Raw genomic sequence first — 26,042 nt, 5'->3', positions numbered from 1 at the left:
ACTCGTTGACACGCAGATCACCTTGCATTGCACGGTTTGTAAAAGATGCACGTGATTTCATTCCACGTTCGCATATTGCTTGTCAAACCAAAACCTTTTTGGCAAATTTTGCAGTCGGAATTGATTTGTCAGTTTTGTTGACAGCCGAACTTTCACGAACAGTGTGATGTTGGGGACCAGGCAATAATGTATAGTCTAATTTGACGTACGTTTCGTCGTCCATAATCACACACACATTTGATTTGGACAGAATAGAGTCGTGCGAATTTCTTAGGCGAGTTTTAACGGCTAAATCCTGTTCTGCACTGCGTTTAGGTGTTTTTTACTTTTTGTAAGTTTTCAGATTATGTCTATGTTTGACACGCTGCACCATTCTAATTGAAGTTGCAAAGTTTCGGGCAACATGTCGCACAGAGAGTTTTTTTTTTTTTTTAGGCAAACGCATTCAGTATCTTCCTTCCAAATTCCGAGTTCGTAGGGTCTGGTTTCCATCCAGGTTGGGATCTGTTTTTGAAGGTATACTCCTCACCATATTTTCTAATTGCCGTTTGCACTGCACTAACATTTACTCCTTCCAGTTTTGCCAGTTGTCAGTATGTTAGTCCTTACAGGTACACCATCTGTCCATGATGGTACAGGTCAGTACGTTAGTCCATCTGTCCATCATGGATTTTCTCTTCTCTGCGGAAAGCTCCGCATTTTCTTTCGTAAAAACTGCATCTACTGCTTTACCAACTTCACATAATTCAATACTATGCTGTGGTAGCTATATGCACACTCCTGCCTCCTATTTTGGGAAGATGAAGTTGTATTCATATTAAACGATACACTCTTTATATAGTTGTGAAATGGAATGTAGTGCATCACTCACCTTAAGAAGATTATACTCCTTCGATGTAGTCTCCACCAGTCTATTGAACCCTTCGCCAGATGTCTGGTAATCGTTAAATACCTGTCAAAACCCCACGTTGTGAGAGGGTGTTGATAGTGCGCCACGAGCAATGCTGGGAATGTCTTTGGAACGTTTGTCCCAAGGAGGTTCATTCATATTTGGAAAAAGATCAAAATCGCAGTGGCTCGTATCCGAGGAGTATAGCGGGTCTTCCAGTACCTCCCAACCCCATCCTCATAACACAGTCTGTACTGGATGGTGCAACGACATCTTGTATTTTTAGTATAATTTTAAATATCGGGCACTGTATGATTTTAAAATATGCACTAACCAGTTTGAATAATAAGAAGAAAATACGAAAATACGAAAAGAAAGAGAATCAAAATTGATTCTAATATGATGATTTATGATGAGTTTTTGTCTTTACGTTGTCATATCAACGTTTTGTATATAATAAACGATATAATTCAGAAACCATCATATAAAAGTATGTACGCATTATCATAAATGTGTGTATTTATTTTCAATAATTGTGTGCCACAATAAAGACAAGAAAAGTCTAAATGCAATTTAGACAGTTTTAAGTGATTTATTAATACAGTCTAGATATAATTTGACTGAGGACCTGTGTATAACGAGTTACGTTATAAAATTTTGGTGGTTTGCCGCCGGGAACCTTTAGGTGATTTGTCGAAGTAAAGTAGTCAATCTCCTAAATAATAAATTTCAACAGTACAGATTGACTATAAGGCTGCGAGGTGATTTCACTAAACAGACAACAAGACGGTGTTTACCATGTTGAGAAGTTTCACAAAAAATTCCGAGGAATATTAAAATGAGTCTCACTAGTATGGGAAATACATCTGAAGCAGATGGCAACAGGCAAATGAGCTTTTCTGACTTGACCGATCTCATTAAACAGCAAATGGAACAATCGAAGCAACAAATGGAGCAACAAACGAGTAAAATCGACCAACAGATAGAACAATTAAAGCAAGATTTTCCTGATCAAATTAACCAACAGATGGAACAATTAAAGCAAGATTTTGGTGACCGAATGGATCAACGAATGAACCAATTTGACAGTAAAATTGATCAACAGATGGGACAATTAAAGCAAGATCTTGGTGAACAGGTGACACAACTCAATAGTAAAATCGACCAGACAACTCGACGAATTGAACAAAGTGATCTTAAAATGGAACGAATTATACATAGATTTACTGAAATGCAAAGTTCCATCGAAGTTGTAGAAACTGTGGTTAATGATCATTCCGCCCGAATAAATGAACTCAATAACCAGATTGAAGAATTGCAAGACAAAGTGAATTCTGTTTTAGAAAATCTTATGGCGGCTAATGAAAATCATGGTAATGTGTTTACGAACGGTAATAGAATTCCTATTGATGGTATACGGATATCTCATTATCTTCCGCAGCATCAAAGGGACGACAAAGAAAGTGAAGATTCCGCTGAATGTTCGTCAACTAGCGGTAATGAAGTTTGTATGGGTCGACGGGGAAGAATCAATCCTTCTACGCATCGTAGCAGAAATTATATTGAGAATTCGAATAGAAACAGAGGTAAATTTTTAAAAGTTAGTGAAGTTAAATCTTTCACCAAGTTTAAGGGTAGATCAGAGGATATACCGGCTAGTGCGTTTTTAGAGAAATTCAAAGATGAGTGTGACTTAATGGGGGTGGATGAATCCAATTTCTTAAAAATTTTGCCATATGTGCTATTGACTCCTTGCCTGACTTGATTCAAGGCTATCAGAGTTAACCTACGTAATTACTCTGACTTAAAAATTGCATTGTTTTCTAATTACGAAAATGATTTTATGCTAGCCAATAGGGACGCATTAATACGTAACAGGCATTACAATCCTAAACTGGATAAAAGCATCACGGATTTTGTAATATCCGCCTATAATGAGTTAAAATCTATTAATCCGTTTCAACCTGAGGCCCGAATTGTAGCATCTATTCGAGACCTTCTCCCCTTCAAATTCCAGCAGATGTTGATTTCGGCCCAATGTGTCAATTTCAATCATCTTGTTAAGATTGTACAGAATTTTGAGTGTCAGTCCATGATACAAAATAACAGTAGAGGGCAAACTAATTTTGCTCGTAATCATGCTAATTATGCTTCTGTTCCTAACCTTAATATTCAAAAAGAAGGTGTTTCAAATGTACGAAACAACAACAGTCCTTATTATAACAAGAACAAATGAACGAAATGTTAACGGCACTCGAACTGAACTTAATCGTAGAAACTACAACAGAAATAATAATCGTGGTGCTTTTTCACGAAATAGGTTCACAGGCAGTAGGAATTACACCAATAGAAATCAAAATACGGTAACAACATATAGCAGACAGGAAAATACTCAGGATTGTGGATTACAATGTGGTCTATCAGATTGCCGTAATTTAAACTAGATTCTGCTGACGTGTAGGGGGTCAAAACCACGTCAGCGTTAAATGCACTAGAACTTCCTCTTCAAGCTTTAACTGATACAGGAGCTACAGTATCACTCCTGTCCTATTCATTTTGGCGTGAACTCACAAAAGATTATTCTAATCCTCGGTTGCAAAAGGTGGATAATTTGGTATTACTTGATTATACAGGTAAACACAAAAAATGGTTATGTGTAAAACACAAATTGTGAATCATATCCAAGATTACAAAAATTACCATTCCTATTTTAGTTATCAACGAATTAAATGAAAATATATTAATAGGATTAGATTTCTTAACCCAATTACGTGCTGTTTTAGACTTTGAGAATAAAACATTTGCAATACGTACACTGGATGACAAAATTATTCAAGAATTAATCCCCGTTAGTGACAGCGTTGCTTGCCAATGTCAACCGTCAATCTTTTAAGGACCAACTCAGATATTCAGAAGAAAACCAATTTTAAGGAAATTGAAAAGGAACAACCTATGATAGGAAACAATGATTATTCGTTTCATAAGAGTGTGCATAACATTATAAAGCACATAAATATTACTGATAAAGATTTTGTATTACACGATTTTGTATTTAGATATATTCTTTATAAACATAAAAAGGTATTTTCGCTTAGACCTGGATGTTGCAAAGATTTTGTCTATAATATTGAAGTCGATACCAAAGATCCCATTATAACGAAGTCCTATATTGTTCCATACCGATTTAGAGAAAATGTGCACCAATAAATATCTGAAATGCTGAGAGATTCGACCCTCCCAGAACATCCATTTAAATGCTTTGCATGTGGTGCCCAAAAAGGATGGCAAACATCTGAGAATAGTTTTGGACTTACGAAAATTGAATTCCCATATAAAATTACAACAAGTGAGGTATCCACCTGTGGACGAAATTCTCAGCTCACTACAAGGAAACACAATATTTGGGTATCTGGATCTCCTAATGGCGTATAATCAGATCTTGGGGAAGGTTCGAGACCATTCACTGCCTTTTCGTTCGAAGGTCAATTGTACGAGTATAATCGTGTTGTCTCCGGATTATTTAATGGTAGTGCTGCTTTGGATTCATGTCTAAATCAAATGATAGGACAGGATCTACGTTTCTTTAATTAGCAAATCTTTCTATTGGAAATTTCTTAGATCACAAATCAAAAATTATATTAACGATTGCGAGGAATGTATGAAGATCAAACATCAAACGATTATCAATCGCTATATAAGCCTATGATGCCAATAATGCCTGAACGACCTCATTCCTTTATTTCAGTAAATTTGTATGGACCTCTTCCAAGAGCGCTTACAGGCGAAACTTTCCTTTTCACGGTCATGGAAACTTTTACTAGATATTTAGTAGCATACCCTTTGCGTAAAGTGATTTCCTCAGCAATTGTTAATCGAATCCTAAATGTGTATATATATATATATATATATATATATATATATATATATATATATATATATATATATATCATTGTGGTCCTGTAGAACACATACTTTGTGTCAATGGTGGACAATTTTGAAGTAATTTGTTCATACGTGCAATGAACAACGCCAATATTAAGGTGCATTTTGTTACTCCTTACCATCCCAGTAGTTCTATTGTGCAAAACATACACAGAAACCTTGGTATGTTATTTAGGCATTATTGTCGTGGTAAGCACTCTGACTGGATTAAATATGTTACTGAAATTACTTACTTTTTGAACTATTCGGTGTCAGATATATTGGGTGCAGCACCCTCTAATATCCATAATGGAACCGATTTCATACAACCTATTGAGCAACATTTTTGTATTACACTCAATGAGAATGATGATATGAAATATTCACATCTTGTGAGTATGATGCACTTTCGCAGGATACAGAAATTTAAGACTCGCAACCAAAAAGTACAAGAACAACAATTAGGTAAAACTGAGACTCAACCTAACGATTTAGTTTTTGTAAAATTGCATCCACAAAGTGATGCATCATTAAAAAGAATTTATAAGTTTTGTAATTTATATGCTGGACCTTATCTTTGTAAGAAACAAGTTAATCCTAAAGTTTTTGAAGTAATGGATGTGAAGGCGGGAAAAATTTTGTGTTTACGTAATATTGATGAACTTAAGCTATGGCGTCCTTCAAAGTATACTAGAAGTAAATGGATGGAATTAGTTAAAACTTTTGTTCCATCTGAAATTGTGAATCAAGTTAACCTAAATGTCTTATAACAAGTGGCATTGGAAAACAAGGAATTTTAAAGGAATTATATATAACATGTTACGTTGTGTTGTAATTTATGACTTTCAATGCAAAATAAATGAATTTATTGTACATGTAACATAATCTATTGTTATAATATATTCGATTAATTTGTGTTTTGCTTTACTGTATATATTATCATTCCGTTTATCGTTTGCATTTTTTATTTAAATTCTGTACATTCATGATTACGATAAAATCTTCTTTTGTTAAGAGTGTAACTTTAATTTTTATTCTGATATCTATTATCATGTTTTATCTTAATTCTTATTGTTATTGTTGAAGATATATGTACTCGATTTTTTTTATTCAAAGAACAACCATATGAATATCATACATACATCTTTTTCAAAACCTTCTTCATTATGCCCAAGTATATAATTATTAACATGTAACAATCATTTAATGGTCCCGAAAAGACTTAAAATTAAATAACTTGTGGATCAGATTTCGAATGTGCCTTATCGTCGTTAAAATATATAAATAAATAAATAAAATATAAAATAAATAAAATAATAATATTGTTATAAAAATAAATATATATATTTATATGAATTGTAATTTTCATTTATACGAAGTGCATTCGAAAATTCGAGTGATTAATATATGTATTACTTAACAGTCCAGGATCCTTTTCTTTTAATTGTAAACCCAATAAAAGTAAGTCTTATAGTTCGGGCGATATGTTGCAACGACATCTTGTATTTTCAGTGTAATTTTAAATATCGGGTAATGTATGATTTTAAAATATGCAATAACCAGTTTGAAGACGAAGAAAATACGAAAATACGAAAAGAAAGAGAATCAAAATTGATTCTAATATGACGATTTATGATGAGTTTTTGTCTTTACGTTGTCATAACAACGTTTTGCAAATAATAAACGATATAATTCAGGAACCATCATATAAAAGTATGTACGCATTATCATAAAGGTGTGTATTTATTTTCAATAATTGTGTGCCACAATAAAAACAAGGAAAGTCTAAATGCAATCTAGACAGTTTTAAATGATTTAGTAATATGGTCTAGATATAATTATGACTGAGGACCTGTGTATAACGAGTTATGTTATAATGGGATGTATTGCAGCTGCATTGTCGTGTAGGAGAATTGGTCCAGACACCAGGAGGTGTGGGCGTTTGCGCCGCAATGCTGGTCGCAAATGGTAACTGGGGTATGAAGCATAGTATACAGCATTGATGATAACGCCCGGTGGAATTTGATGTGACAGGATAATGCCTTCATGGTCGTATGACATTATCATCATCACCATCACGTTTGCTAGCTCTTGCCTAAGGTTTTTCGGTCGTGGAGATTCTGGGTGGCGCCATTCACTTGACTGACGTTTCAATTCAGGCTCGTAGGATCTTCCTCCCGTTTCGTCACTTAAAATAATGCGGTTTAAAAAGTCATCACCTTCCTCATTGTAACGTTGAACGTGTAGACGCACACATTCCCACCTATTACACTTTTAAACCTCGGTCAGAGCATAGGGTATCTATTTGACCGCAATTTTCCGGATGCCAAGATCTTGTGTTAGCATGCGGAACAGTGATCCTTAAGAAATGTTCAGCTCCTGCACCAGTTCACTACAAGTCCAGTGCCGATCACCATCAAGCAGTGTCCGTAGCCGTTCGCATATGCCCTCCACCATGCATTTTGTCTGTTGACTGTCGTCCCCCTGAAATGCTGCAACCCATCTCGCCACTGTCCGATACGGTAGAGCAGCTGCACCACAAGCCTCTACTAATCCTCTGTGAATCGTCCTAGCATTTTGCCCTCCTACCACCTAGAAATCGATACACACATGCTGTTCTGCACACGTGAACATTGCGTTAGGGCGGTATTTCAAACAACAATTACTTTAACAATGTCTACTCGCCACACACACCGTAATGCGGGACGGACTGCAGCAGCGTTGAACGGACTCGTACACTTCCACGGAACACACTACGTTCGTCATTTATCTTCTGCCCACACGACACTCCAATCGTAGTAGTGTTGCCAGTTCGAGTTATGGCTCCAGAAAAAGAGATTTTTTTTTTTTTTAACGTTCAAGAACTCTGGTGAAAATATGATAAGATGAATTAAACAACGAAAACCTTTAAACTCATGGAAATGTTTCTGTGCATATTTTGTTTTGAAGAATACACTAAAATCATGTGTTAACAAGTACATTTACTAAAAGAGATCTTTCACAGTTCCAGAAATAGTAATTAATTTCATTTCGTTATCAAGGGCGCCGATTTTTCTGTACATTTGGGGGGGGGGACATTCAGATGGAGAAGATATATATATGAAGATTTTAAGACAAATTGCACTCAAATTATGCCTAAATTATTGTATATTCATAAATACAGTAGAGGGGCCAGATGAGCTTTGGGAGGCCGCGACGCCGGCCCCCCAGGATCGGCGCCCTTGGTTGTTACCTCTAACAGGGATCAAATTTTCCGAAGGTTATATTTGCCAAAAATCTTATAGTTAAACAGTAGTTTTAAATATTTAGAAAGATATTCACTAATCACGTAAATTTTATAACATTTTCTATTGAAGATTCCAGGACAAACCAGATGTCTGGAGACATTTAGTGACTGATTCTATTGTCAGAATTAATACGGAGGAAGCTTATCTTGAGGTAAGATTTTACATACTTTTCTCTTGCCAATAACTCTTTCTATTGTTCTATATTCCCACGAAACTCTGATGATTAAGCTTATTATGTCTTTGTCCTAATTAATTTTAATTCTTTGGATTACTTCAGCTTTATTTATAGCATTTTCTATTATTAGTTTGTTCATATCGAAACCATATCTGGAGAATGTAGTGTTGTATTTTTATCTATTTGTTATAATCGTATTTTTATGATATAGTCCTCAACAATTAAAATGTTGAAAATGCTGCCTTTTAACTATTTCATTGTTAGGTATTGGAAAAGTTAGACTGTAAAAGTTTAATTTCAAATTTTATTTGAACGACATTACTGAAGTATTGAAAACGTGGCTTTCAAATGGTTTCTTATGATCATTCATTTTTTTGTCTCCCTTAGCCTAAAGCAATTATACAGAGCTTTTGTTTAAATAACGACACATTTTACTTCTCCCTAACAACATCGCGATACACTTGATTGTTTTATTATTATTATTATTATTATTATTATTATTAATATATAGGTTATTATACTAGTATAAGACTACCAGTTTTTACAAAGGACTAAGCGTTGTTGCTGGCTATGTAATACTTAGCATTGTGGCTCCCGCTGAATGCGTTTACTCGTACTCAAAATAGAATCTAACTAATTATTAATTGTTTAATGATTTATAAATTCTAAAAGTTTCTGACACACTATGGAACTTCGCCACACAGCAGTGTGTCGTAGCATACAAAGTGGGAACCACTGGGGTAAAGGACAAAGGATAAAAATAAGAATTATATTTGTATGTATCTATTATCTATTTATCTATCCATCCATATATATATATATATATATATATATATATATATATATATATATATATATATATATATATATATATATATATATATATATATATATATATATATATAACTCTATGGCCTATGGAACCCGGAGGTTCAATGCCGCGTTCACAAAAGCTCTCCACTGACTTCTATCTTTAGCTAATTGCATCCAGTTTCTACTTTGTATTCCTATCTCTGCGAGATCCATCTTAATATTGTCCTCCCATCTGCGCCTAGGTCTTCCTAATGGTCGTTTTCCTATGGGTCTACCAGTCAAGACTTTGAAAGCGTTTCTACTTTCTTCCATTCTAGCTACATGACCTGCCCACCTAAGCCTCCTAGACTTGACGACCCTAACAATGTTGGGTAAACCGTATAAACTATGTAGTTCCTCGTTATGAAGCTTCCGCCATTCCCCATTCTCGCTCCTCTTGAGTCCGAATATTCTTCTCAGGATCCTGTTCTCAAATACTTTCAGTCTATGTTCTTCCCTCAGAGTAAGCGACCATGTTTCACAACCATACAGAACAACAGGCCTGATTATCGTTTTATATATTTTAAGCTTTAAATTCCTCGACAGAATTCGCGACGACAAGAGATTTTCAACCGAATAGTAACACGAATTCCCTGCTTTTAGTCGACATTTAATTTCTTCGTGAATATGATTTTCGTCTGTTAATATTGATCCTAAATATTTGAAAGTATCCACTTTATCAAAAGCATTATTTAATATTTTAACGCCTCCACAATTTGCCGTATTACGGTCCCGACGCACTTCCATGTATTTAGTTTTCTCTGCATTTACTTCTAAACCCATGTCCCTGCAACCGTTTAATAAGATCTCTGCATTTATTTCTACTGTTCTCCTATCATCCCCTATTAAATTTACATCATCAGCATATGCTATAACCTGGTGAATGCCGTTCAACTCTAGGCCCTGGTTGCTATCTTTGATTTTCCTTATGGCGTATTCCAGCACAAAGTTAAATAATAATGGCGACAACGCATCTCCTTGTTTCAGGCCATTTTCGACGTGGAAGCTCGTGGACAAAAATTTTCCTACCCGGACTTTACTTTGGGATTCACTTAAACATATCTTAATTAATCTAATTAGCTTTCTCAGTATTCCAAGTTCTGTAAGAACGTATATATATATATATATATATATATATATATATATATATATATATATATATGTGTGTGTGTGTGTGTGTGTGGTGTGTGTAGGGTTTTAATGAACTATACCGACAAACTGTAAGAGGTGTTTCCTCACATCAAAATAAGAGAAAACGTTCATATGGTCCTATGGCAACTAGTGCATAGTTTCAGAGCTAGGGCTGCCCAAAATCGCGCAAAAGTCTAATTTCAACAGGTCTTATTTCGAATTCCAGAAATTCTGTATGCTGATCCTTATTAACGTAAATGAAGCCGCGCATACACAATCCAAAAGTGCATATTTTGTCAATTTTCAATACATGTACAGGGCATTTCCTACAGGGTGTAATTTTCACATATGCTCTCAATAGAGATTTCAGATATACCCTAAAGGGTCCATGCTTCGGACGGAAATCGGAAGTGTTAGGAAAGGCAGCTTCATTTTTCCTCTTCTTGTATGTGTGCGTGACAGAAAACATTACAGCATGCGTTTTAGCAAGTACCGGTACAAGAGACCATGCTGCTGACGATCCTTAACACTTCCGACATCGCGCCAAAGGTTTCCGTGTCCACTGTTATCAAGACTTATCGTTTGCCTACTTTGGACCAACCATAAAATCAGAGCATATCTCAAAATTCGGTTGATGGCATGTCTGGGAATTTCGCCTTGTATGGAATACTCTGTGCACTCATTCAATATTAATAAAAAATGCATTTTTGGATTTCGTATGTGTGACTTCCTTTACGCTGATAAGGACCACCATTAACAGTTTCTCGAATTCGAAAAAGGGCCTCCTGAAATTCGGCTTTTTCGCGATTTTGGACAACCCTAGCTCTGAAACTATTAATTTTTACCGACAGGTCCATATGAACTTCTTCTCTTATTTTGACATAAAGAATCACCTCTTACAGTCTGTCGGTATAGTTCAGCACCCTAACATGCACAACACCCAATATACACAGCAACACCCTATATATATATATACTATATGATCAAAAGTATTCGGACACCTGGCTGAAAATGACTACAAGTTCGTGGCGAACTCCATCAATACTGCTGGAAATCAATGTGGTGTTGGCCACCCTTAGCCTTGATGACAGCTTCCACTCTCGCAGGCATACTTTCAATCAGGTGCTGGAGGGTTTCTTGCGGAATGGCAGCCCATTCTTCACGTAGTGCTGAAATGAGTAGAGATATCGATGTAGGTCGGTGAGGCCTGGCACGAAGTCGGCGTTCCAAAATATCCCAAAGGTGTTCTATAGAAATCAAGTCAGGACTCCGTGTAGGCCAGTCCATTACAGGGATGTTATGGTCATGTAACTACTCCGCCACACGCCGTGCAGTATGAACAGGGGCTCGATCGTGTTGAAAGATGCAATCGCCATCCCCGAATTGCTCTTCAACAGTGGGAAGCAAGAAGGTGCTTAAAGCAGACTTCTGACACAAGTGACTCCCAATCACCTGACCACGTTCGGAGTCCGTGAGTTCCACAGGGCGCCCCATTCTGCTTTCTCACGATGTCTAATAACTACCGAGGTCGCTGATAATGAGTGCCTAGCAGTAGGTGGCAGCAGAATGCACCTAAACGTATGTACCTATGAAAAACGTATGTTTTTGGCGGTGTCCGTATACTTTTGACCAAATGGTGTATATATCTAAGGGTGTTTCAAAACAACACTGACAACATTTGGGAGGTGATACCTTATACGAAGATGAGACAAATAGTATAGACCTACCTCGGTTAGCAAATGCTTCCTTTCGGAGTTATAGACTGTAGAAAACATGAAAAAATGAATGTCAAAAGTCCACTGCTCCAAAAGTGGGGAAACTACCGTAGTCGGGTGTACTTGGGAACTAGTATGCGCTCTATCCAAGTATCCATGTTTCAGAATCCTGCAACACTTCCGTAACAGTTTTTAAAGAGGTAGATGGGGAGTACTTCAAATTATATGCCCGTAGGCAAACTCCCTCTATAAAAATTGTTGCGTGAATATCTTAGGATTCTGAAATATGGATTATTGGATAGGGCACATGTTAGTTCCAAAGCGAAGTCCTGACGCGACTGCGGTAGGTCCCATAATTTTGAAGCTATGTACCTTTAAAGTCCATTTTATCAGGTTTTCGGCAGCCTCTATAACTCTGACCAGGCTGGTCTATACTTTTTGTCTTATCCTGGTGTCAGGAAAGTCCTGGTCTTATCCTGGCGTCCTCCCAAACGTTGTCGGTGTTGTTCTGAAACACCCTATATATATATATATATATATATATATATATATATATATATATATATATATATATATATATATATATGGGGGTTTAAAATGGCAATTAACAATGTTTGGCGTCTAACTCTTCTTAGCTCCCTACATATGGCTTGACTTAGGGTTGGAAATCATTATATGAAAAAGAAGAAGAAGAAGAAGAAGAAGAAGAAGTAGGCTACCACATGAGAGCGTAGAGTTAGGAAGGTGAGACTAAGTTCTAGTTGAAAATAAAGGGAACATGTTCGAATGTTTATCAAAATTTCCTTTTAAGTGGGGTAGGGATGTTTTATCACACACAAACAACCCTGGAAAGCCTCGAGCAATTTCAAATAAACTTGGTACATATTTGACCTACAATCTGAAACAAAATACTGTGGTAAAAAGACACCATGAGCACTCCTAGGAGAACAGAGAGGGGGTGACATGTAAAACTAACTGAAAGTCATGAGACTTCAGAAGGCAATCCTTGTACCAAGATGTCTCTGAGAAGCTTAAGTGGGCAAGATGTGATAAATGTGCGGTGCTATTTCTTGCTAACAGACGAAAGAGTACTGAAAGCATCTCAGGTGAACTCGACATTGCTGTAGACATGTTCATAATATCATGAATGAGGATTTGCACGTGTACAAGCTGTGTGCGTAGTTTCTACCCTTGTGAACCTGCCCCCCCCCCCCCACCTCTCGGTACAAACGATTTCCGCATATCAATAAAAAGTACTTCGTTTGTACCGGTTTGAACCGCAAATATTTTTGTTTGTACTGTACTGCAGTATGAGAAATTAAGAAAACAAAGTGGGGGGGCCAAGTTCAGCAGTTCACGATCCTCCTAGGATCGATTTAATTGGCTCATTTGAAAGATTTTCGTTTGTACCGGATTGTACCGTAGTTTGTTTCGTTTGTACCGTTCTGGATTATGAAAAATTAACGAAACAAAATTGGGGCCCAGATCAAAAAGGCCCCCAAATCACGACTTTATACACTGAGTACACATGCTTTTTGTATGCGATATGAAAGTACGTGGTTAGTACCGGATTGTACCACAAAGAGCTTTATTTTAGCCATAATAGATTATGAAAAATTAAGAAAACAAAATTGGGGGGCTGTGTGAACCTGGCCCCCCCCACCACGTCGTACAAACGATTTAGTTGGCTCATTTGAAAGATTTTCGTTTGTACCGGATTGTACCGTAGTTTGTTTCGTTTGTACCGTTCCCGATTATGAAAAATTAACGAAACAAAATGGGGGCCCAGATCAAAAAGGCCCCCAAATCACGACTTAATACACCGGGTACACATGCTTTTTGTATGTTATATGAAAGTACTTTGTTAGTACCGGATTGTACCACAATGAGTTTTAGTTTAACCATAACAGATTATGAAAAATTAAGAAAACAAAATTGGGGGGGGGCTGTGTGAACCTGCCCCCCCCCCCATCGCGTCGTACAAACGATTTAGTTAGCTCATTTGAAAGATTTTCGTTTGTACCGGATTGTACCGTAGTTTGTTTCGTTTGTACCGTTCTGGATTATGAAAAATTAACGAAACAAAATGGGGGCCCAGATCAAACAGGCCCCCAAATCACGACTTTATACACTGGGTACACATGATTTTTGTATGCGATATGAAAGTACGTCGTTAGTACCGGGTTGTACCACAAAGAGTTTTATTTTAGCCATAATAGATTATAAAAAATTAAGAAAACAAAATTGGGGGGCTGTGTGAACCTGGCCCCCCCACCACGTCGTACAAACGATTTAGTTGGCTCATTTGAAAGATTTTCGTTTGTACCGGATTGTACCGTAGTTTGTTTCGTTTGTACCGGTCTGGATTATGAAAAATTAACGAAACAAAATGGGGGCCCAGATCAAACAGGCCCCCAAATCACGACTTAATACACCGAGTACACATGATTTTTGTATATCACATAAAAGTACTTGGTTAGTACCGGATTGTACCACAAAGAGTTTTAGTTTAGCCATAATGGATTATGAAAAATTAAGAAAACAAAATTGGGGGACTGTGTGAACCTGGCCCCCCCACCACGTCGTACAAACGATTTAGTTGGCTCATTTGAAAGATTTTCGTTTGTACCGGATTGTACCGTAGTTTGTTTCGTTTGTACCGTTCTGGATTATGAAAAATTAACGAAACAAAATGGAGGCCCAGATCAAACAGGCCCCCAAACCACGACTTAATACACCGGGTACACATGATTTTTGTATGTCATATGAAAGTACTTGGTTAGTAGCGGAATGTAAGACAATGATTTTAGTTTGATCTAGATTTAGGTTTGTGGGTTAAACTGGCCCGCACAACTTATGTTTCATTAAAATTTACATCCAAACGGTATCAAATATTTTTACCCAATATGTACAAATTTGTAACGCCAAAATTAAAGTTTGTACCCTCATCAATTTCGAAAAAGATTTGATTTTTGATACCGGTAACGAGTGGAGCAAAGCCGCACAACTCTTTTTCTTTCCAATTTGAATCAAAATGGCACCATAAATTGGTACCCATACTTACCAATTTGTACCACCAAATTAGAACTTCCACCAATTTCGAGAAATTTTAGTTTTGATGGTGGGTCAAACTGGATTGCACCACTTATTTTCCTTTCAAATTCGAATCACAACGGTACCAGAAAATTGTACCCACTATGCGCCCACTTGTACTACGAATATTAGAATTTGTACACACTACTTATTTCGACAAAATTGGGATGTAATGGAGGATCAATATGACGTCAACTGGTCTACACAACACATTTTATTTCAATTTGAATGAAAACGGTACTAAAACTTTGTGAACAATATGTACCAATTTGTACCTCCAAAACTATGATTTGCACCCTCACCAATTTTGCAAGAATTGAATTTTTAATGGAGAGTCAAGTAAGCTTGCACACTTTTTCTTCCCAATTCAAATCAAAACGGTATCAGAACTCTGTACCCAATGTGTACCAATTTGTAACACCAAAATTAGAATTTATATCCCAAGAAATTTCGTGGAGCGTGGCAGGTCACGTCAGACAGAATTTTGTTGGCAGGTCAAACTTGCCCACACAACTTATTTTTCTTTCCAATTTGAATCAAAATTGTTCAAAAATTTGTACCCGATATGTACAACTTTTTCAACAAAAATTAGAATTTCTAGCCCCACCAATTTCGAGGAACTTGAATTTTTGATGGCGGTTCAAATTGACTCACAAACACTTTCTTTCCAATTTGAATCTAAAACCTTACACAAATTTTTACCCATTATGTACCAATTTGAACTACCAAAATAATAATTTGTACCTTCACCAATTTCGAGAAATTTGAATTTTTGTTAGGAGGTCAATCTGGCGAGCACAAAACTTTTTTCTTCCAAATTCGAATCAAAACTGTACCAAAAACTTGTAGCCAATATGTAACAACTTGTATCACCAAAACTAGAATTTGTACAGCAACCAATTTCAAGAAATATGAATTCAATTGCAGATCAAACTGGTCGGCCAACTTATTTTTGTTTCAAATTCGACTCAAAACCTCATCAAAAATTTGAACAAAATATGTACCAATTTGTACCGCCGCTATTAGAATTTGTACCCCCACTAATTTCGAGAAATTATAATTTTTGGTGGCGGGTGAAACTGGCCCGCGTAACTTATTTTTCTTTGCAATTCGAATGAAAACGGTACCAATAATGTGTACTCGATATGTATCAATCTCTACCATTAAAATTAGAATTTGTACCCTTACCGATTTGGAGATATTTGAATTTTCAATGCTGGATCCAACTTAACGTCGAAACTTGGCTCGCGCAACACATTTGGTTTACGAATTCGGATTAAAATGTTACCAAAAGTTTGTGCCAAGTAAGTACCAGTTTGTACTCTCAAAATTAGAATTTCCAACCTTACCAATTTCTAGAAATTTAAATTTTCATTGCAGTCTTCCTGGGCATGGCAATCCCTTTTTTTTTTTTTTTTTGTATTCAATCAAAATAGTATTCGATTCGAACGAGAACGTGCAACCAAATTTCCCCGCAATTCATAAAAGCAGAACGGAAAATTTGCTTATGATTTGCATGAGCAAAATCATGTATGAATAAAGAAATTGTTATTCAACGAACGGAAAATTTATCACCAAGTCAACTCTTTCAGGCCAAAGGCTTATTCAGAATTCATATGAAAATTGTCCAAATTTTTTTAGACAATTTGTAACAAAAAAATATTACATTGTACCTGCACCAATTCAATAAATCTGAAATGCTTACTCAAATATGTTTATCTATTTGATCTCAAGGTAAACCAGAGAAACACATTTTTTTTAAAATTCGACATCACTACTTCGCAAATGAATTTGTTACTATTTCCATTAAACATTTTAACTCTGGAGTGTATTATTGATGGTAACTGAATTTGTAAACATTTGTATAAGCAAAATTAGAATTTAGACTGTTTTCGAAACGGAGATATGAGTGGATAGAGATGAGTTCACAGAACTGATCCTCTGAATGAGTTCTATAATAAAAATTAATATTGTCCATTTTCACAAATGGTTGGGGAAAAAATTACTCGCTCATAAATATTTTGGAGTCATCAACATATGTAGATGTTTGACTCTCTCTCCCCCAACCAAGTTGTAGAAATGCCAATGCTATCCATTTAATCTGCCGCCTATCGAACAACTTGTTTTGTGATAATGCTTTCCTTTACTCTTTCTAACATTTGGTACACCGTAGAAAAATATTAAAATAATTTTGTCTTCGGTGTTTATAGATGGCGCAAACTGATATCTATTTGGCACAAATTTTTGGTAACATTTTGATTCGAATTAATAAAAGAAATGTATTGGGCGAACCAGGTTTCTACGTCAAGTTGGATCGAGTATTGAGAATTCAAATTTCTCAAAATTGGTAGTTGCACAAATTCTAATTTTTGTGGTACAAATTGGTACATATGAGGTACATATTTTCGATGCCATTTCGATCCGAATTGGAAAGAGAATAAGTTGTGGGGGCCAGCTTGACGTTGCCACCAAAAATTCAAATTTCTCGAAATAACTGGGGATAAATTTAATTTTGGTGGTACAAATTGGTACATATTGAGTACAAAATTTTGATACTGTACTGATTCGAATTAGAAAGATAAACAAGTTGTGCAGGCCAGATTGAACCGCCAACATAAATTCAAATTTCTTGATATTGGTGGAGGTACAAATTCTAATTTTGGTGGTACAAATTGGTACATATTGGGTACAAATATTTGGTACCGTTTTGATTCTAATTTTAATGAAAATGTGTTGTCCGGGCCAGCTTGTCATCAACCTGGCCCTCCATCAAAAATTCTAATTTCTCGAAATTAGTGGGGGTAGAAATTCTAATTTTGTTGATACAAATTTCTACATATAGGGTACAAATTTTTGGTACCGTTTTGATTCGAACTAGAATGAAAAAAACAGTGGAGGAGATCTTTTACCACCACAAAAATTCAAATTTCTCGAAATTAGTTGGAGTATAACTCTAATTTTCGTTGTACAAATTGGTACATATTGGGTACCAACATTTGTTGCCATTTTGATTCGAATTGGAAGGGAAAAGAGTTCTTCGGATCTGCTTCACCTGTTATATGTGAAAATTTCTTTTTTTTCGAAATTAGTGAGGGTACAGATTTTAAGTTTGGCGGTACAAATCGGTACATATAGGGTACAGGTGTTTGGTAAAATTTTGATTCGAATTTTAAAATCAAATAAGTTGTGCGGATCAGTTAAACCCGCATATTTAAATTCGTATTTCTCGAAATTGGTGGGGATATATATTCTAATTTTGATACTGTAAATTCGTAAATATTGGCTACAATTTTTTTGATACCGTGTTGATCCGAATTTGAAAGAAAAATAAGTTGCCCAAGCCAGCATGACCCTCCATCAAAAATTAAAATTTCTAGATATTGATGCGGGTTCTAATTCTAATTTTAGCGATACGAATTGGTACAGATCTGCTACAAATTTTTGGCCCCGTTTTGATTCGAATTGTAAAGAAAAGTAAGTCATGAGGGTAACTTCGATCCGCCATCAAAAATTCACAATTCTCAAAATTGGTGGGAGTACAAATCTAAATTTTGTGGTTCAAATTGCGTACAAATTTTTGGTAACGCTTTGATTGGAATTGGAAAGAAAAACAAAGTTGTGCGGGCCAGCGTGACACATCAAAAATTTAAATTTGTAGAAATTGGTGGGAGTAAAAATTCTTACAAATTTTTGATATTGTTTTCATTCGAATTGAACAGAAAAATATGTTGTGTGGGCCTGTTTGACTCGCCATCAAAAATTAAAATTTCTCGAAATTCATGGGGGATCAAATTGCAATTTTCGTAATACAAGTTAGTACATATTGGTTGCAAATTTTTGGTGCCGTTTCGATTCAAATTCGAAGGAAAAAAAAGTTCTGCGGGTCAGTTTAATCCGCCAATAAAATGCATGTTTGTCGAAATTGGTGGTAGTACAGATTCTAATTTTGGTGCTATAAATTGGTATATATTGGGTACAAATTTTGGTACCGGTTTAGTTGGAATTGAGACGAAAAATGACTTGTGCCGTCCAGATTGACTAGATTGACTTCCCAACAAAAGTTCAATTTTCTCAAAAAATATTCGGGGTACAATTTCTAATTTTTGTGGTACAGATTTGTGCATATTGGATACAAGTTTTGGTAGTTTTTTTGCTTCGAATTGAAAAGGAAAATAAGTTCTCCAGCCCAGCCTGACGCGCCATTAAAAATTCATAATTCTCGGAATTTGTGGGGGTAGAAATCTTAATTTTGGTGGTAAAAATTGGTATTTATTGGGTACAAATTTTTGGTTATAATTAGAAAGAAAATAAAGTACGTTCCAGCTTGACCCACCAACAAAAATTCAAACGTCTACAACCTGGTAAGAGTTCAAATTCTTATTTTGCTGGTACAAATTGGCATATATTGGATACAAATTTTTGGTACCGTTTTCATTCGAATTGAAAAAAATATATGTTTTCTGGATCAGTTTGACCTGCCATCAAAAATTCAAATTTCTCGAAATTGTTGGCGGTACAAATTCTAACTTTGATGCTATAAATAGATACATACTGGTACAAATTTTTGGTGACGCTTTGATTCGAATTGAAAGAAAACAAACATGTGCGGGACAGGTTGACCTGCCATGACAAATTCAAGTTTCTCGAAAGTCATCTGTATCCTGTGTTTGAAAACTTGACTAGAATGTTTGCTTGAATTGGAACCCCAGTTTGTTCCGTTAATTTAACATAATCTACGGCGGTAAAAACGAAACAAACTACGGTACAATCCGGTACAAACGAAAATCTTTCAAACGAGCCAACTACATCGTTTGTACAACGTGGCAGGGGGGCAGGTTCACACAGCCTCCCAATTTTGTTTTCTTAATTTTTCATAATCCATTATGGCTAAACTAAAACTCTTTGTGGTACAATCCGGTACTAACCAAGTACTTTTATGTGATATACAAAAATCATGTGTACTCGGTGTATTAAGTCGTGATTTGGGGGCCTGTTTGATCTGGGCCCCCATTTTGTTTCGTTAATTTTTCATAATCCAGAACGGTACAAACGAAACAAACTACGGTACAATCCGGTACAAACGAAAATCTTTCAAATGAGCCAACTAAATCGTTTGTACGACGTAGTGGGGGGCCAGGTTCACACAACCCCCCAATTTTGTTTTCTTAATTTTTCATAATCTGTTATGGTTAAACTAAAACTCATTGTGGTACAACCCGGTACTAACAAAGTACTTTCATATGACATACAAAAAGCATGTGTACCCGGTGTATTAAGTCGTGATTTGGGGGCCTGCTTGATCTGGGCCCCCATTTTGTTTCGTTAATTTTTCATAATCGGGAACGGTACAAACGAAACAAACTACGGTACAATCCGGTACAAACGAAAATCTTTCAAAAGAGCCAACTAAATCGTTTGTACGACGTGGTGGGGGGGCCAGGTTCACACAGTCCCCCAATTTTGTTTTCTTAATTTTTCATAATCCATTATGGCTAAACTAAAACTCTTTATGGTACAATCCGGTACTAACCAAGTACTTTTATGTGATATACAAAAATCATGTGTACTTGGTGTATTAAGTCGTGATTTGGGGGCCTGTTTGATCTGGGCCCCCATTTTGTTTCGTTAATTTTTCATAATCGGGAACGGTACAAACGAAACAAACTACGGTACAATCCGGTACAAACGAAAATCTTTCAAATGAGCTAACTAAATCGTTTGTACGACGTGGTGGGGGGGCCAGGTTCGCACAGCCCCCCCAATTTTGTTTTCTTAATTTTTCATAATCTATTATGGCTAAAGTAAAACTCTTTGTGGTACAATCCGGTACTAACCACGTACTTTCATATCGCATACAAAAATCATGTGTACCCAGTGTATAAAGTCGTGATTTGGGGGCCTTTTTGATCTGGGCCCCCATTTTGTTTCGTTAATTTTTCATAATCGGGAACGGTACAAACGAAACAAACTACGGTACAATCCGGTACAAACGAAAATCTTTCAAATGAGCCAATTAAATCGATCCTAGGACAATGTGGGGGGGCTGCGTGAACTTGCCCCCCACTTAGTTTTCTTAATTTCTCATACTGCAGTACAGTACAAACAAAAATATTTGCGGTACAAACCGGTACAAAGGAAGTACTTTTTATTGATATGCTGAAATCGTTTGTACCGAGAGGTGGGGGGGGGCAGGTTCACAAGGGTGAAGTTTCTTTCGCATTTGTTGACACTCACGCTAAAACAACGGCGCTTGCAGAACGGCGCTAAAACAACGAAAATGCAGGCGTTAAAAGCCAAGGTGTAAACTATGATCATCCAATTTTTCTATTCTTAATAATTTGTTTATCGGAAATTGGTCCCTTCTCAACAAGTGTACAGGGGTAATCCTTCAAAACTTCTTTATTTATCTGATATGGCCCCATCTGGAAGCAGCTTGGTTGTGACCAAAAACTGGTGTATCCAAAATCTGCAACCAGTTAGTAGTATGGGATGCATAAAATAGGAGTAGAATTCTATTTTCTTCAGAGAAACCCAATATGCGAATGCTTAAATGAGACATGTGATTGTCTAACAGCACCAGGACTGGAGACTGTTTTGAACAACGAACATCCTTAGAAACTTATTATGTAAAAATTGAAAATATCTGAGGATGTTATCCAGCCACTGAGGTTAGTAATATATATACAAGCAATTGGTCCATCACGTACAAAGTATTATTTGGAAAATGTACGTGAAAAACTGAACATGGGAGATAAGGAATTATCTATCGTATTCACCGCTTAACCATAGTTTCATTTGTTCCCCATTCAGCAGATATTATTCCACCTGTCCTCTCTTTCCTCTCTACACTATAACCTTACATGGTTTCTATACAGTTCCCGTTCCAGTTTCGTCAATACAATTGTCTGTGAATTTTTATTCTGCAATACATCTTCCAAATTGTAATTAAAAAACATAGGAAAATTTTGTTTGTTAAAACTGGTACTCCTGCTCAGGCTCATAGGATCAGATACCCTCAAAGATACGTTTTAATAGCGTTCTCTAAGAGCAGTAAACTAATCTTCGCTTGCTGATTTTTTTTTTTTTTTTCATTCAACTCTCTGACTCAATATTATTAGAGTTAGCTCAAATGTTGTCTCCTAGCCTTTTGTAGTATTTTAAACTTGATTTCTCCTCATCCCCCTCTTTCTCTTTCTCTTCCATTTGAGATTGCGTACCATTTCTCAATGGAAAAAACAAAAAGAAAAAACGTAAGTAAAAATACTGTCGCACTGTGGCCCACGTCGCTTGTCACCATTAACCTCAAACACCACCTTTTTCTTCGTGGACGCAATATTGTCCCCAAACAATCTAGTAAAATAATGCAGGAAGAATTGGTGAATAGAGTTGTGCAACAAGTTCATTTACCTGATTATGTGGCTGCCAGATCCTCCTCGAAAATAATATTGAAATTTAATGTTTAAAATTAAAATAATTTTAAAAAATCGTCAAACAGCAGTTAATGTTCTCTCATCAACTTTGCGCGTCTTACTGTAATGACGTCATTCAGTATTAGCGCTATGAACAACAACAACAACAAATCTGCCTTGTGATTATCCGTCCATGTGACTTCTAGACTCGCCTTCCCCTAATAAGAAGCTTTGCAAAGTTAAAGTAAAAATAAAGAAGTTTTAAGTTGTTAAAAATGTTATAGGATGCTGCATTTATATATACAGTACATACATACATACATATAGATACGTAAATTGATAACTATAGAAATTAACTACGGTAATAGTATACATGAGAACCCCCTGTCTTCCGTGCGCGAGGATACTTCATATTATATATTTATACGTTACCAAATTAAATCACTGCGTTGTCTTCATTACATGTGCTTAACATTCTATTTTTACTTTCTAGAATAAATTTTGTTGATTTCGATTCGAAAAATGTTAAATATTTTTTAATTTATATCATGATGCAGACCAAAATTCTTGTTGCATATAATGTAATGCGCTATAGCATATAAAGTACAAGGGCAAATAGGTACGTTCTTTTTTATTTTCGTATCAGTGGATAAGTAAATGAAAGTGGGTTTGTTACCCCCTTTCTAAGTTCGTAGATACTCAATGAATAATCCCTAAAAGTATGAGCGTCCAGCTTCTTCTGAAACTCAGACGGTCTTACGTATACTATATCCTTAACTACTTATATTTTGTATATAAATTACATTTAGAGTTAGGTACTTGGTACCTGCAAGATATAAGAGTAATCCAGTTATTATTAAATATATAAGGATGTCAAATGACAGATATATAAACCAAACTAGGGATGGGCAATTACAAATATTTGATAGGGGCCTGTAAGCCTTTACTTACGCTCCTGATTGTCTAGAATGTTTATCGTTATGTACTTACAAATATTTTCTTGTTGTTCTTTCTTTTTTCTTTAATTACCACAACTTCCTTTTCTTTTATCCTTGATTAGGCAGAACAATTCTACGATGATCACAAAGGTCAATTGGGTGCACCGGAAGAAAGATTCGTGGAATTGCTACGTGAGGCGCAACTAAGGGTTGAATGGGCCAAACAAAATATTCCGGAAATAGAGGCAGCTTTGGATGAGTTAAATGCTTCTTTTGAAGAAGAAGAAGAAGAGGAGGAAGAAGAAAGAGTATCAGGAACGAATGAAGGAGATGATGATGATGATAACTAATAACCTATATTAAACCAATTCTCTTCCATGTTTGATTCAAAATGAAATTTAAGAACAATCATGCAACATATTTCTTTGTCACAAAATGTTTTAAATATGGTATATTCTGTAGAATAAATTTTGACTTCATTTGCTTTTGTCTATTCAGTTTTTTTTTTTTTTTTTTTTTTTTTTTTTTTTTTTTTTTTTTTGCACAGACATAGAACATATAAAACTGTAAAGGAATTATGTATAATTCAGTGGTGCCACAAAAAGGAAAGTCTAGTTTTGCTAAAAGTAGACTATATGCACCGTAACACTTGTTTCAACACGTACTTTCTCAACAAAGTTTTTTTTTTTTCAATAAATATTTAGTTAACCATGACTAAGATACACTTATTATAATAACTGTATCTCAGTCATGTTTAATAAATTTACATCTAAAGAGAACTGTTGAGAAAATAGGTGTCAAACCCAAATCTGGCACACTTATATAATACTCTTTTAAAAAAAGAAGGAAGATTAATTATAGATTATACACCTTTTTTCCTCGACACGATAGAAATAATTTTTTACTGTATTCATCTGTATTGTTTAATTTTTATAAAAACCTATATGTATGTAAAATAATATTCAAGAAATATACAATATTATAACATGTAAATTATATGACATTATCTCATTTCTTCTCATTCCATCTTCCATTTTTGCAACGTCTTTCGTGTGTTCTACGTTGGGTAATTCGGCACAGTTGGGAATTCCAAATTAAACTTAAGAAATAAATAGGCCCATTGTAGTTCAAAGTGTTTGCTGGTGAATCAACAATTTATTGTCGCTTATCCTGCCACTTCGACTTTAAACTACTAATCATTTTACTTTCTCTCGTTCTCAAATGCTCGTCAAAGAGGATATTTACAATGTATGACCAACGTAGGCAGTCTGCTAACCTACTATTTCCTTCTGTTGGGCATACTGTCTGTGATGCTAAGGTACAGATAATGCAGCGAAATAGTGTGTAGATTTATTGTAAGCATTTAGCTATTTGGATCCAAGATTCTGGAAAATATTTCATTTTCTACTGAAACATTATAGAGGATCTAAAATTAAAATATGTACTCTTTGTTCCTCTCATGCCTATAAAGAACAGGAGTGACTCGGGAGGACAAAATTAAGAACGAAGTAATTCAGAAAACAGTGAAAGTGATACCATTAGTACAAAAACTGCAAGAAAGTAGACTGAGATGGTTAGGCATGTACGAAGAAGAAATTTGAAATACGTAGCTCACCGAGTAGATCCTATAGAAGTGAGTGCCCGAGAGTGAGTGAGGTCTGGCAAAAGGGAAGTGTGAAGATTGTGTTACGAACGATATAGTTCAGTGTGATGTCACAGTGAATTAGACAAAAGATAGGAACACATGGAGGACAGCGAACCGTAAAGCCCTCTAAGTCTCGGTTCAGACGAGCAGAAAAGTCGGCTGCGAGCCCGCAACATAAAACTCAGTTGCGGACCCGCGCGAGCCGGAAATACATTGGTTCTTATCATTCATGCCACACGAGCAGACTTTCCCTCGCGACTCTGCTGCGAGCCCGCAGCGGACAATTTTTGAGTTGCGTGGTAGGGATGTGCACGAGACGAGTCGAGACAGGATTTTCCTGACAAAATTCGAGTCGAGACACGGCTTTTCCAATAGAGAAATATACATTTTTAGAGTTGAGACCACTTTTACGGCACATTTTTGAGTCGAGACAGCCACAAATCTTGTCTCGTGCACATCCCTATTGCCGGGACTGCTGGCTACCAGCGAGTCCGCACAGGCGTGGCGGGTTGGAAACCATTGCTGGCAATGAGTAAAGCCACACGAGTAGACTTTCCCGCGCCCGCAGAAATGGAAAGCGAAGAACATAGAACTATTCATTAACGAAATACAAAAATAACCCGAAATATGGAATTTAAAGTGTAAAAAATATCGAGACAGAAATAAAAAGCGAGAGGCATGGAACAAGATGTGTGAGAAGAAGAAGAAACAGCATTGTTATGTATTATTACTTTTTAATGTGAGAATCTAATATTCATGTTGTGTTACCAGTGACATAGTAACACCTTAAAACTAGAGTCAAGATATCGTTAAGTCTTAATTGTTTTGTTTTTCGTTTGTTTGGTTTTCTTTTTACTTTGTTTTGTTTTTGTTTATCAATCTCTTGTCTGTGATTATTCCTGCTGTGGTGACCTTCCCTTCCCTTTCCTTTTTTTCTCCTTTTTCATTTACTTATGAAATAAAGGATACGAATATATATATATATAT

The 26,042-nt window shown here is 35.9% G+C and overlaps 1 protein-coding gene across 1 annotated transcript in view; it reads left to right on the top strand.

The window, feature by feature from the left end:
* LOC145662524 (aminopeptidase N-like) overlaps positions 1-24,333 on the top strand; it is a 98,239-nt gene extending 73,906 nt beyond the window's left edge. Inside the window, exons 9-10 of the mRNA XM_081728184.1 lie at positions 8,167-8,248; positions 23,533-24,333. Coding sequence (XP_081584310.1) covers positions 8,167-8,248; positions 23,533-23,760 — 310 coding nt within the window. The 3' untranslated portion in view covers positions 23,761-24,333. The remainder of the gene's footprint in view (positions 1-8,166; positions 8,249-23,532) is intronic.
* Positions 24,334-26,042: the final 1,709 nt, after the last annotated feature.

This window comes from Thermobia domestica, chromosome 10, assembly GCF_964235325.1.
Source record: "Thermobia domestica chromosome 10, izTheDome1.hap1.1, whole genome shotgun sequence".
NCBI lineage: Eukaryota > Metazoa > Arthropoda > Insecta > Zygentoma > Lepismatidae > Thermobia > Thermobia domestica.
Note: the sequence above shows the minus strand (reverse complement) of the source record. Positions and strands in the feature narration are given on the sequence as shown.